A 13,769-nucleotide genomic window follows, 5' to 3' on the forward strand; every position below is an offset into this window, starting at 1 on the left:
CTTCCACCAAAGTAATTTTCTGGTAAGTTATTTGTACTTTTACTTGACTATGGCTTTCAGGTACTTTATACACCACTGGTTGTACATTTTAACAACACATCTGTCCATCAAAGCCCATGTGTTTGAGTTTATAGTTCACAGGCACTTTACGGGGCTTCACTTCCAAGAAAGCCCTTCAAAGCAAACAATCAATCCACACACACATATCATTTAAACAGTTATGGCTGCCAATCAAAGGAAAAATGTACCTTAAGAACGGTATTAATATAGTATTTTTGTATCCATCTCTCAGACTCCTGTGATTCATTTAAATAATTCACCCAAAAATGAGATTTCTGGCATCATTCACTCACCTTCATGTTATTTCAAACCCATACGACTGTACAACATTCGCAAATTCTTATATTTTAGCGCTTTCCTCGCAAAAGACTAAGAATAGTCATATGTTTACGGAAAGGAATTAGAAAACAGAGTAAAGTACGACCAAATGTTTATTTTTGGGTGAACTATCCCTTTAGCTTGTTAGAAAGAGGTTGAAACTAGTGCAGAAACACTTTCGGTGTCTGACTCCTGCAGCTGCTCTGACAGTGAACTCAGTGAGAGGAGCTACTCGAGACCCCGCCCTCTTTGAGGCTCCGCCTCTCACAGCTTGGCTTTGCCCGGCTGCAGCTGCAGGTTTTGAAGCTTCATCGCCATGCCCATGTTTCCGGTGATCTTCAGTTTGCCCTGGAAGAACGCCTGCATGAACGAGAGGACACAAAAGAGAGATTAACATTGATTTTTTTTTTTTTTTTAAATATTAACCTCCTGAGAGGATAAGCTATTCATCTGTGTCCAAGGAATTAATTTGTGTCCCAGTAGAGGACATTTGTTTTTGTGAATTATTTTTCTGTGGCCTTACAAGCCACACTTCAGTGTCTCAAAAGCAACAGGGCTATTCAGAGATACTAAATGGGGGTTTGGCCATGAAAACATCCTCTGCCTGTTTTTTTTTTGTTTTGTTTTTTTTTGAACAAATGATCAAAAACAGAGATTTTGTATTGAATTTTTGTGTCTGATTGATATTCAAATGGGTTCTTGTAAAAGCCTCTCAGAAAAATGATAGTTTATAAAGCATAATATGATTTTCTTTTTCAATAAATACATTTTTGTTTTTCAATGATTTAAATTTAAAAAAAAAACACTTTGTAGAGGACATCAGGACTAAGCACACAAAAAATCTAATCAAATGCAATCAAAAATAAATAAATAAAGTGAATGAATGAATGAATGAACAAACAAATAAAGTGAATGAATAAATAAATGCAATATTAATATTATAATATTAAATATTTACATTCATATAAAAATTAGACAATATGTATTGTTTTGTGTAGTTTGTGTAATAAGTCAGGAATTGAACATTGTACAAAAAAATATTTTGTAATTTCTTTCTTTAAATAGTTTTTAAATAGTTTTAGTCAACATTTATGGCAAAATTCTGAAAAACAGATAAGGATATACAGAAAGAAAGAAACAAACAAACAAACACAAAGAATAAATACATAGGCACAAAAATAAAAATAGTAAATAAATAGTAAATAAAGCAATACTTCATGCAATATTAAAGAGTTACATCAATATAAAAATTAGACTATATATATGTGTGTGTGTGTTTGTGTGTGTGTGTGTACCTGGTATTTATCACGTTATGGGGACCAAAACGTAATAAGTCAAAGTAAATATTGTATAAACATGATTTTGTAATACCTTTCAGAAAATAGTTCAAAACTATGTTCAAAGTCCGGTTTATGTATGTGCATGCTGTGTCCCAGAGGAAAAACAATTCACAAAAAAACTCGAGGTACAACGAAGGTCAACAATTTGATTAACCTTCATTACCTGTCAGTTCTCAAGGTCAGGTGAATCCTCTCACAAACTGCTCTGAAGTCTCATAAAGACGTGCCGTCATATGATTGTGAAAGAGCAACTGCTGTCGTAATGACAGGCTTTAATGAGTCCTTTTTTGAAGGACAGAAATGCTCCTCGCAGAAGGAATGAGCCCTGAAGCCATTTCAGAGAGTGACTCATTAAAGCTTTGTTTGTAAGTGCTGCACAACCGTACGCCTCCATCCCTGCTAACAGGAAGCACTCAGGTAGCACTAAAACAGAGTCGCGAGTGAACGCGGTTAATGACTTCTCGTTTCAGTCTGTTCCCAAACATCAGTTACCAGCCGCGTGGAAGCAATTACAGAATATAAAAACGAATTAAGGTCAGATAAAAATAGCCAGATTTCATGCTGATAGACTTTCAACTGCAGCTTCTGAAACTCACTTTTCCCACTTTTTTGATAGTACAAGACATGATTGAGAGAGGTAAGAGGAATGAGCTCAGCACAAATGTTGAGTGAGCCAAACTCACTCAATAGAAGTTGTGATCCACCAATTAGAATGAACCTTGATTTAATTTACATTACAAGAATGAGTACTGAACATTAAAAGAACAGGTCACCTAAAAACAAAAATTTGCTGAATTTTCTCACCCTCATCCATCCAAGATGAGTTGGTTTCTTTATCAGAACAGATTTTGAGAAATGTATCATTGCATCACTTGCTCAGCAATGGATGCTCTTGCAGTGAATGGGTGCCGTCAGAACGAGAGTCCAAACAGCTGATAAAAACATCACAATAATCCACAAGTAATCCACACCACTCCAGTCCATCAGTTAATGTCTGGTGAAGCCAAAAGCTGAGTGTTTGTAATGAACAAATCCATCAAGACGTTTTAACTTTAAGCCATTGCTTCTGGCCAAAATATGAGTTCATAATAATAACAACGCTTCCTCAAGTGAAAAAGTCCATCTCCTGTTGTATACTCTCAAATCAAAATCCACCCAAATATTTGTTTAGGGCTATTTTGTCTTGTAAACGGTGTTTGATCAGTGCATATATTTCTCTCCTGATTCAGACGGGACGACTTTTTCACTGCAGAAAGTAATGTTATGGATCATGGGCTCGTATTTTAGCCGGAAGCGACAGTTTAAAGTTAAAAACATCTAAATGATGAAATGGTTTATTTCAAACACACAGGTTTTCACTTCACAAGATGTTAACTGATGTACTGGAGTGGTGTGGATTACTTGTGGATTATTGTGATGTTTTTATCAGCTGTTTGGACTCTCATTCTGACGGCACCCATTCACTGCAGAGGATCCACTGGTGAGCAAGTGATGCAATGCTACATTTCTCCAAATTTGTTCCCATGAAGAAACAAACTCATCTACATCTTGGATGGCCTGAGGGTGAGGACATTTTCAATGTTTGGGTAAACTATTCCTTTAAGAGAGAGGTAGGAATTTGTATCATATTGGCTTTGTGGTGGCATAATATCACAATTTAACACTAGATCTAATAACTAATAAATAATAATGGATGCAAATGTGGCTATAGGTGGTTAAACAGATGCTAGGAAGAAAAACAAGTCGAATCTAAGAAATCCTTGATTGAAAAAAAAAAAAGGCCGATCACTTTTCAGCAAGCAAACCAATCACAATTCATTATACATTACTATGATGTCATTGCTGTATGTTAGATTCGAATGCTGAACATTCTATTAATGGAATTCTGAGGGAAACGTCAAATTTAAATGAAAAACTGAAAAAGGCTGAGATTTAAATGTGAAAATAATAGCACTTTAAAGTTCATTTGTTTTCTAATTGTTGATAAACCTGTATTTCCCGATAATAAAATATTTTTTCCTTACAATAACCTGTAACAGGATGAATGGCTTAAAATAGTTTAAAAATCTGAAATGAAACAAAAACCATATTTAAAAAAAAAATCCAAACATTCAGAACACATTTAAAATGTCTCCTGCTAAAAAAAAAGTGATTTACATTTTTTTTTTGGGACCAGTTCAGGTTGAGTATGGCCAGGTTAAATGTTCTCACTGGAGCCTGTTGATCAGTCATGGGTCAAAAACGTCTTTCGTTCCATCTGTGACTTTTCCGTGAAGGGTGAAGCGTGGAAACTTGAAGGAATGGAAACTCTCTGTGATTCAGACGGGAGGCCGCACAATAATCTCTCTTTCTCAATGCGGGCCATTAGCATTAGAAAAGGAAAGTGAGTGGGGAGGGAGTGTTTTTGAGTGTCTGTGGAGAAACGGTTCGTGGAAAACAGGAGGTGGGTTTGAGACAATGTACAAAAGGAGGATGGGAGCTACACGAACTGTGCTTTAAGGGCCCAACCTTGACATTCCTTTATTCAATTGTGAATCACAGATTGATATAAAAAGGCACTCTCGTAGCAAAAACAATACCACTTTGAATTCACTGTCACATACACAGATCTCAATGCCTCAAAACAACTACGTAGGTGAGTGTAAAGGAAAGAAAAACATCTGGGTTCATGTGGGATGAGTCTCTGTGGTTCATCCAAACAGGAAAACTGAGACTAATCAGCCAAAATCATAATTATAACCATACAAACCACTTGGAAATGTCAGGGATCTGCTTTTGCAGCCATTCTACTGTTCCCACCTTTTTCAAGATATTATTTTCCAGGATATGATATGCAACCTATGTTTAAAAGTCAGCATGACATGACATTTGCAACCTTTTTAATTGTTGGCACACACTGCAGTTCAAAAGTTTGGGGTTGGTAAGATTACAGAAAAAATCTAGCAAAAACAGTAATACTGTGAAATATTTACAGAACTGATTTCTATTTGAATATATTTTAAAATGTCATTTATTGCTGTGATCAGAGCTGAATTTTCAGCTTCATTACTCCAGTCTTCAGTGTCACATGATCCTTCAGAAATCATTCTAATATGCTGATTTACTGCTCAAGAAACATTTATTATTATTCTTATGTTTAATATTTTTGTGGAAACTGTGATACTTTATTTTTGCCGGACTTTCTGATGAATAAAAAAGTTGGAGAGAACAGCATTTGTTTGAAATAGAAATGTTCTTCAAAAAATTTACTTTGATCAATTTAATGCATGCTTGCTGAATAAAAGTATTAATTTATAAAAAAAAATAAAAAATACACTTACTGACTCCAAAGTTTTGCATGCTAGTGTACTTTCAAATGAAACATTCATTGAGTAAAAAATAACTTTTAAAAATCATTAAATCACTCCAAAAATATCTAAACATTCCTAAAACTGCACAAGATATTAAAAGTAGTTTTCAGAGCATATTTCTTGAATTAAGAACATTTTACTTGATCCACTAGCAAATAGTTTTCTTTTCTTGTTTAAAAATAGTTTGTTTTATTGATGTTTTTGTATTTTTAATGGGGTAAAAAGACAAAGTCTGATCATTTTAATTTTTTGCAGTCTAGCTTGTAACTGAAAAGTAGTATAGAAGATTCATTTGATTTGACGGACGGACAGATGGAGGATGTTTTGGTGATTTATCTGTCTGCTTCATCAGGACTTACGGTCTGTGGATTCATCTTTCCAGTCATGAGGTCCAGCAGGTCCGAGTCGGCCATGGCTATGGTGCAGTCTGCTTTCTCGTCTAAGAAAAAGAAAGGCAGAACATTATTAAAGGGGTGGTTCACAGTTTTTTTTCTAGGATTGAATGCGTTTATGGGGTGCAAGTGTAACGTGTTAATGCTTCGTTTTTTTAAAAACGCATTATTTTTCACATAATTTACCTTTATTCCACAACGTTCTGTCCCTTCTCTGAAAAACGCACTGATCATTTCCTTCTTTTATGAAGCCCCTCCCTCTGAAATAGGCGATGGGCTCTGATTGGTTAGCTAGCCCAGTGTGTTGTGATTGGCTAAACCGCCTCTAGTGCGCGTCTAATCGTCCCGCCCCTCACCTCAGCAGCATGTGCTCCGGTTGTATTGCAAACAACGGCATCGTTAATATCGCTTATCAGTTTGAGCCCGATTGAGAAGCAGAGGATATTATTGAAGAGGATTCAGCTTCGTAACTTTGCAGATATTGTTTATGTTCAAACAGCAGCATTAGACACTAACTAACGTTAAAAAAGTGAAATCGTGAATGAACCACCCCTTTAAGGACTGGGAAACAGTCCGACACAGCAGCTCAACACCTGTTGGTTTGGTGCGTTTAGCTCTTGTTACACAACGAATGAGAATCCGGCCTGCGTGAGCAGCTTTGATTCTGGTCATTAGGCCGCACACACATTCTCGCTTGCTTTCATTTCCTCTCATCCTCCACACAGATCACGCGGACTCTCACACACACACACACACACACACACACACACACACCTGTGAATATCCACATGCTGAAGTCCCACACCCATGCATCATTAAAACAGATGAGGAAGGGCACAAGCGATTGCACTCCTGGAGAAACAGTGACAAATGCCTCAAGACACATTCTCAGATGAGGTTTCACTTCATATAACAGAGATGGTTGAGGGATCAAATCCTGCGGCTTGTTGAGGAGAGGTGCACTGCTATTTTCTAAATCATTTTTCTAAGTCTGATCTAACAGAGCAGATTTACGCCAACGCTTTAGTCACTGTTCGAATTCCAAAGCTTGCACATTTTTTAAAGTAACTCTTGAAAACACAAAAAAATGCAAAGACTCATTATATCATTAAAAATGTCAGTCTGCTTTTACTTGTTAAATTCTTGAAAGAAAATATTTCAAAAGCTGTTCTTTTTATAGTATTGTAAATTATGTATAATTTGTTTTTAATAGCTTTTAGTTAGTTAAGCTGTTTTTAACAGTAGTTAATTTGTATTCATTTAATTCATCCATTTTAATTGCACTATTTTAGAAGCTATTATTTTAATAAAATAGTTAATTATGTATTATTGGTATAAATTTAATAAATGTTAATTAAAAGTTTAAAGCGGTTTTAAAGAATATTGTTAATCGTGAATAATTTGTATTTAATACATTTTAATTAAGAGTTTAAAAGCAGTTTTAATAATAATAATAATAATGTTAATTATGTATAATTTGTATTCATTTAATTCATTTTAATTACAATATTTAAAAGCTGTTATTTTAATAATATTGCTGTATTAATTTAATACTTTCATTAAAATAGTTTAAAAGTTGTTTTAAATAATATTGTTAATCGTGTATAATTTGTATTTCTTTAATACACTAATTAAAAGTTTAAAAGCTGTTTTAATAATATTGTTAATTGTGTATAATTTGCATCAGCATAACACATTTTAATTAAAATATTAAGTTCATGAAAATAAATAATTTATTAAAAATCACATTTATGTATTTGTTTGTTAATTGATTTGAGTTTAATTCATTTTAAGTGGGTTTTGATGTTGTTTGTAGGAAGAGTGTGTGTGTGTGTGTGTGTGTGTGTGTGTGTGTGTGTGTGTGTGTGTGTGTGTGTGTGTTTGTGTGTGTGTGTGTGTGTGTGTGTGTGTGTGTGTGTGTGTGTGTGTGTGTGTGTGTGTGTGTGTGTGTGTGTGTGTGTGTGTGTGTGTGTGTGTGTGTGTGTGTGTGTGTGTGTGTGTGTGTGTGTGTGTGTGTGCACTTCCTGTGTCTCCGTAAAACAAAAGGCTTTAAAAAAACATACAAAACGGTGTTTTATGAAATTCAAAAAGGGGTAGGTTTAGGTGTAGGGCGATAGAAAATACAGTTTGTACAGTATAAAAACCATTACACCTATGTTAACTGTTCCACAGTATAAATTTGTTTATATAAGAAAACACATGCCAATATATTTTAGAAAAAATACTGCTAATATATAATCCTTTTATTGTGCCAATTATTTGCTTTTTGTAGCTTAATACATACACAATTCTGTTTAAAGGTTTAAGGTTGACAAGATTGTGTAAATGTTTTTGAAAGAAGCCTCTCCTGCTCACCAAAGCTGCATTTATTTGATCAAAAATACAGTAAAAATCGTGTGTGGTCAGAGCAGTTTTTCTGATAACCACTTGCAGTTTTCAGAAACACACCGGAAAGTGGGCAATAACAACAATGAACCTCTCCTTCCACCCATGACCTCACAAAACAATCTGTAGAGCCTTTTTTCAAGTAAAGTAACTACACCTGATCTAGATGTGTGCAGCCGTTCACAGATCAATACCGTCTGCATTTAGAACAGACTCACCAGCATCATTGTGAACGCAGCCTTTTCCGTTCTTAACATCAACGATCCAGATGGCCTCCTTTCCTCCCGTCCCGTCCTTCACCTTGAAGGCGAACACACCTCCGATCTTCTTCACAAACTGCTCTCCGTCCTGCACACACACACACACACACACAAACGTCACAGAAAATATCAGTTGAACACCCACCGTGAACTGTGTGAACCGCAGCTAAACTTAAATGATGGTGAAAAGATAACTTTTGTTCTCCTTAAACAGAAATAAATGTGTAAATCTCATTGTCAAAAAGTGACCCAACTGACCTGAATTCACCCTATTATATATCTATATACACTTATATTATAAATATACACAAAAATAACAAAAATATGGGAAAGCTAAATCAGAAAAGGTTGCAAGCTGGATTTAAACGTGCAATAACAACTAAAGTGATCTTTGTTTAAACCTCTCAAATTTGGTTAAATTAGAATGAGACTTGATTTTATGCTACCAAATACCTGCAGTGCATTCAAACAACATTTCCATCCTATTTGTTACACTTGCTCGCTTTTTATTCAATAAACAGCTGCAAAACAGCATTGAAATGCAGCGCTATTAACAAAGCGCCTCACTCAGCCGTCCAGCATTAAACATTACATTTCCCCGTAAAATGACACACTGCATTTCAGAGCGTAATGGAGCAAAACTGATCTGAAAGTGCATCGGTGTTTCCCAGAGTCCTTCTGGTTGTGTAACAGGCCATTATTTGAGATATGTTTTGGGCAGAATTTGAAATGTGGCTGATGGTGGGAGATTATCAGAGTCTCGGCTGTGTGGGAGTTAAACATGACGAATCTCAAGAGGGTGCGAGTGTCACGGCTGAACAATAACAAACATGCATCATTTAGCCTCATCATCGAACGTAACCAAGACTGAACTCAAATATATGGCCAGGAGGCACGGATGAATAAATGAGGGCTTTTAAGGGTTAGTTCATGCAAACAGTATCATGTCATTCCAAACCCGTCTGAAAAGACGTAACACAAAAGAAGACATCTTGCAAAGATATTAATGGAGCTGACGCTTTCCAATCAATGCAAGTGGATGGCCATTTTACTATCAAGCTCCAGAAAACACCAAAAAAAAAAAATACATAAAAGTAGACAAAATTACACATATTCCAAGTCTTCTGAAGTCATACACAAACATTTAGGAGAATTTTATTTTTTATTTTTTTTACAGAATGCATTTATGGCTGCTAAAGTTCACTTACTAAATCACTTAAATATTTTAAAGATAATCTTTTTTCACATTCACCAAATATGACAATATTATCATGTTTTCTAAATACTGATCAGAAATCATGAGAATAATTGCAAATATTTTATTCTCTTTTATTCTAGCATGATTTTTAAAGGGAAAAAAATACACACAGTTTAATGAGAAATATTCTATATATAAAACTATTAAATATAAATTACTAAAAATAAGTTATATTAAATATAAAATTAACTTGCTGCTCAAGAAACATTTCTGATTATTATCAATGTCGACAACAGTTATGCTGCTTCATATTTTTGCATTCAAAAGAACTTTCTCAGACATTCTGCAAAAATGTTCCCTTTTATGTTGCAAGGAAGAAATTAAACCATATGAGTTTGGTACAATACAAGGTGAATAACTATTCTGTAAACCCGGATGACAAGGCTAAGCGGGTAAAGACTCATGGCTCGATTTATAATATTACCAAGGTTATGAAAGAGCAGTTTGGGGAAGGGGATGGACACACATGTCAACAAACACCTTAAAAGAGTAAGTGATGCACATGAAATGGCATGAAAAGGATCATCTGGATAAGACAAAGGGATTGTGTTTAATGAAAAAACGATCCTTTCAGCACCCAGTAACTTTGTAGTCTGAATAAAACCCTTTCACACCAGCCAGCAGGGAAAAGCAGGCCTGAAACCTGACAGAGGATCATTGCAGACATGATTAAAGCTGGGTAATAACACAGATTCACATTGATCTTGCTGTAGCCTTGAGCAGGGATGTGGAGGTGTTAAGAGGCTTTAACACTGCAGCTCATGAACTCAGATGAATGAACTGATCTGAATAGGGCTTCTCATACCTCATGCAGCTTTTTACTGATCTCCTGGAAGACGGCGTGAGCTTTGAAGCCCTCTAGACCCGAGGATGAGCTGGTCAACACCGTCTGGATCCGTGGAGAGCTGGGAATTAAAGATATATACAAGAAAGACATACATATAAAATATGGTTTAAGGAATACTTCACCTAATAGTTATTCTGTGTGTTCCATGGAAGAAAGTAAGTGCAGGTTTGACACCAACAGTGTGAGTTAATAATTTTTGGGAGAACTCTCCCTTTAAGTAGATTTGCACAATGCTGAAAAAAATGAAAATACTGCGGAATCCAGTCATATAAATGGAACTTACCGTTTACGTTTTTGGATGAATAACTCAAAAGAAGTGCTGTACAATTAATTAAATCACGAAACAAGGACATGAACACATGAACTTCATCTCAAGAGCTGCTCTGAGAGTCACTTCATGAGCATTTTACCATTACATTTGAGAAAAACTATTGTCATATAAACACACAGAAACCTTGCGGCAACCCTTCAAAATAAACGTTCGGTTTAACTTGAAGAAATTGTGACAAAAATACTATTGCACAGCAAAATGTTCTTCTTATAACAACAACAATAACAATAACAATTCAATTATTATTATTAATTATTAAAACATTATTTTTAAAGGGGTTATATGATGTTGCTAAAAAGAACATTATTTTGTGTATTTGGTGTAATGAAATGTGTTTATGGGTTAAGGTTCAAAAAACATTATTTTCCACATACTGTACATTATTGGCTCTTCAACAAGCTACACAAAGGTTTTTATTTTATTTTATTTTATTTTTTTTGGATATCAAGAACAATTGCACGACCTTGGATATTTTCTCATGGGTAAAAGAAATAAATTTATAATATTAAAATAGCACTTGCTTAGCTGAAAAAAAAAAATACTACTATTACTACTACTACCACTACTACTACTACTAATAATAATAATAATAATATATTACAGACGACATATATATTATTTTTTTACATAATATTTATTTTTATTTTATATCTATCTATCTAGATAGATAGATAGATAGATAGATAGATAGATAGATAGATAGATATTAGTGTTACCGTATGGTAATACCATAGTATATATTTTATATATTAAAAAAAAAATACTCAAATATAATTTGCACAATTACAGTGTATTTTGGATGCAACAAATCGAACTTCCTTTAGCAACTTCCCCTGAAAATTAGTTGGCTACACTGCTCTAGATGTGGCACTCCCAGAACAATAATAAGACGAATGGACAGAGTGTCAACTCCTTTAACCCTGACTCCTGCCTACTGAGTAGACCTGAGGAGCCTCACAGATCCTTCAAAGACAGAAAGATAGCAGGCCTATATTAGCATACTACTCTCCTAATATTTATGCAATATTCAGCCGTACAGAGAATTCTTTATCGAATATTGCTAAGTTGTTGTTTTTTATTTACATTATTAATACTATTTATATAATTATAAAATTATTATATAATTAATGTATTATATTATATTAGCTATAATACACTATTATTATTATTTTTTTCCTTTTTGGCACTGTTCACAAAAAAGAGAACAATTAGCACCGCATTTGAGAAATATAAAAAAGCTAGAAAGAAAATAAATAAATAAAAACAGCACCTCAAGCGGAGAGAAGAACAAGATCGTAAAACTTTAGATAATAGAAACGTGTTATTCTTGTTATGGAATTTCAGTAAATCTGAGCAAAGTAGGCTATTACGACATTTGTTCCTATGAAATAACAGTTTACAATGCAAAACAAAGAAATTAAGAGCACGTTCAACTGCATGATTAGCCTGAAACGTAAATAGAAATACAATTGCTAATGTTTTAACGCCAATTTATAAAAATAATTTATAATAAATGTACTCAGAATGTATAAAAGGACACTGATAAAGAGATCGTATAATGTTTATTCTGGATTATAGACGTTATGCCTTCACATTATGGTCCTCGCGAAAACAGAATATCCTATGCTGTTACTACTTAAACCAAGGCTTCTCACTTTCAAATGATTGTTATTTTACACCTGATCCATTCATGTCTGTGCTACAATTTCATGAATCTTGGGTGTAGGGTTGATTTTGACATTGGTGGGGACATAACAGCAGACAACAGCCAACTACCCCAACATTTTCACATTTATGATAGACTTTTGACCACAGTTTCATGTCATCTAATGTCTTCATTTATAGCTATGGTAGCTAACATACTCATAATTCATAAAGAGAGCTTTTTTTAGCTAGCATATACATCCATCAGACAATAATTACACAATTTTGATTATGTAATTGGATTATTTAACTACTCAAAAGAGAACATAACAAAATATAGGCTAACTTTCATTTCCTAAATTTCACATACATAAACAAAAATCTGCCTCTAAACCTCTTTTCTTTATTCAAAGTTGATCTAAGCGTAGCCTATGGAAACTATCCAAAGATCTGTTCATCCTTAAGCAGTTAAAACTGTATCTCTATATTCATCCTATGTGTCCTCTTAAGGTGAAAATGTATTATTTATTTAAATTTTTTATTTGTGATCAATTTTAATTCAACATATTTTTAATAGTTTGACCACTGAAATTATTATGATGTATTAAATATGTATGTATGTATAGTGGTAACATAACCTATACATATATTTAATTGTTTGATCAAAATTATTGCTAGGGACAATTTAGTAGTCGCTGGATATTGGTAGGGACATGTACCTAGCGTCCCTACTAATTCTACGCCCTAAGAATATGAAAAACATTATGTAAACAAACCGGAACTGTTTTTCACTATATTATCGACGTAAAACTTGTTGTGTCTGTTTTGCACTCTTGATATTTTAGAGCGTCACCCCTTCATTGCTGTGCACTTTTTTTCTGCATCGTGAATGATTTGTAGTAGATTGTAGCTACACACAAAAAAAATCTCTGTATTTTTGTGTATTTCCGATTCATTTCCAATGGCGGTCATTTTTGACCGCTAACAACACATGTGTGACTATTGTTTTACGATCATTTAGCTTTTTCTAATCAAGTCCAGGAATTTTTTTAATTTTTTTAATTTTTTTTGTGAAAAAAAAAAAATTTTTTTTTATAAAAGTAATCAAGTACCATTCCGATGAAGTAGTGATTTTTATTTCTAAATAAAATAAATTTCTGCCTAAAATGACTGAACAACACCAGATGGCTAGGGGTCATATGATGCTGCTAAAAAGAACATTATTTTGTGTATTTGGTGTAATGAAATGTGTTTATGTGGTTTAAGGTTAAAAAAACACATTATTTTCCACATACTGTGCATTATTGTTTCTCCTCTATGCCCCGCCTTTCTGAAAGCGTCGATTTTTACAAAGCTCATCGGTCTGAAAAGCGAGGTGTGCTCTGATTGGCCAGCTATCCAGTGCGTTGTGATTGGCCGAATACCTCAAGCGTGTGACGGAAACGTTACGCCCTCACCATACTGTTGATGTCGTGTTCGGCCGGAGCGTCGAGACAAAAACATGAAAACCCATTATAAACGAGGCATTTGTTGCATCCAGTGGGGACATAATTACTGATTATAATGACTTATACTGTCTTTTTA

General features: G+C 34.2%; 1 protein-coding gene across 1 annotated transcript; it reads right to left on the reverse strand.

Moving 5' to 3' along the window:
• Positions 1-25: 25 nt before the first annotated feature.
• LOC107687588 (non-specific lipid-transfer protein-like) lies at positions 26-11,916 on the reverse strand. Its single transcript, XM_016484976.1, has 6 exons — positions 11,912-11,916; positions 10,169-10,268; positions 8,064-8,193; positions 6,235-6,312; positions 5,428-5,507; positions 26-738 (listed from the first exon to the last, which is right to left on the reverse strand). The coding sequence occupies exons 1-6, from the start codon at positions 11,914-11,916 to the stop codon at positions 643-645; spliced, it is 489 nt and encodes a 162-aa protein (XP_016340462.1). The 3' UTR covers positions 26-642.
• Between the last annotated feature and the right edge of the window lie 1,853 nt (positions 11,917-13,769).

The sequence above is a fragment of the Sinocyclocheilus anshuiensis genome, unplaced genomic scaffold (assembly GCF_001515605.1).
Source record: "Sinocyclocheilus anshuiensis isolate Anshui unplaced genomic scaffold, SAMN03320099.WGS_v1.1 scaffold2067, whole genome shotgun sequence".
In the NCBI taxonomy this organism is placed as follows: domain Eukaryota; kingdom Metazoa; phylum Chordata; class Actinopteri; order Cypriniformes; family Cyprinidae; genus Sinocyclocheilus; species Sinocyclocheilus anshuiensis.

Excerpts from the sequence above, each read along its gene's own strand:
- LOC107687588 (XM_016484976.1), bottom strand. Across the intron at positions 6,313-8,063 it reads CTGCGTTCACAATGATGCTG|GAGTGCAATCGCTTGTGCCC; the intron begins GTGAGTCTGTTC and ends CTGTTTCTCCAG. Across the intron at positions 739-5,427 it reads GAAAGATGAATCCACAGACC|GCGTTCTTCCAGGGCAAACT; the intron begins GTAAGTCCTGAT and ends TCGTTCATGCAG.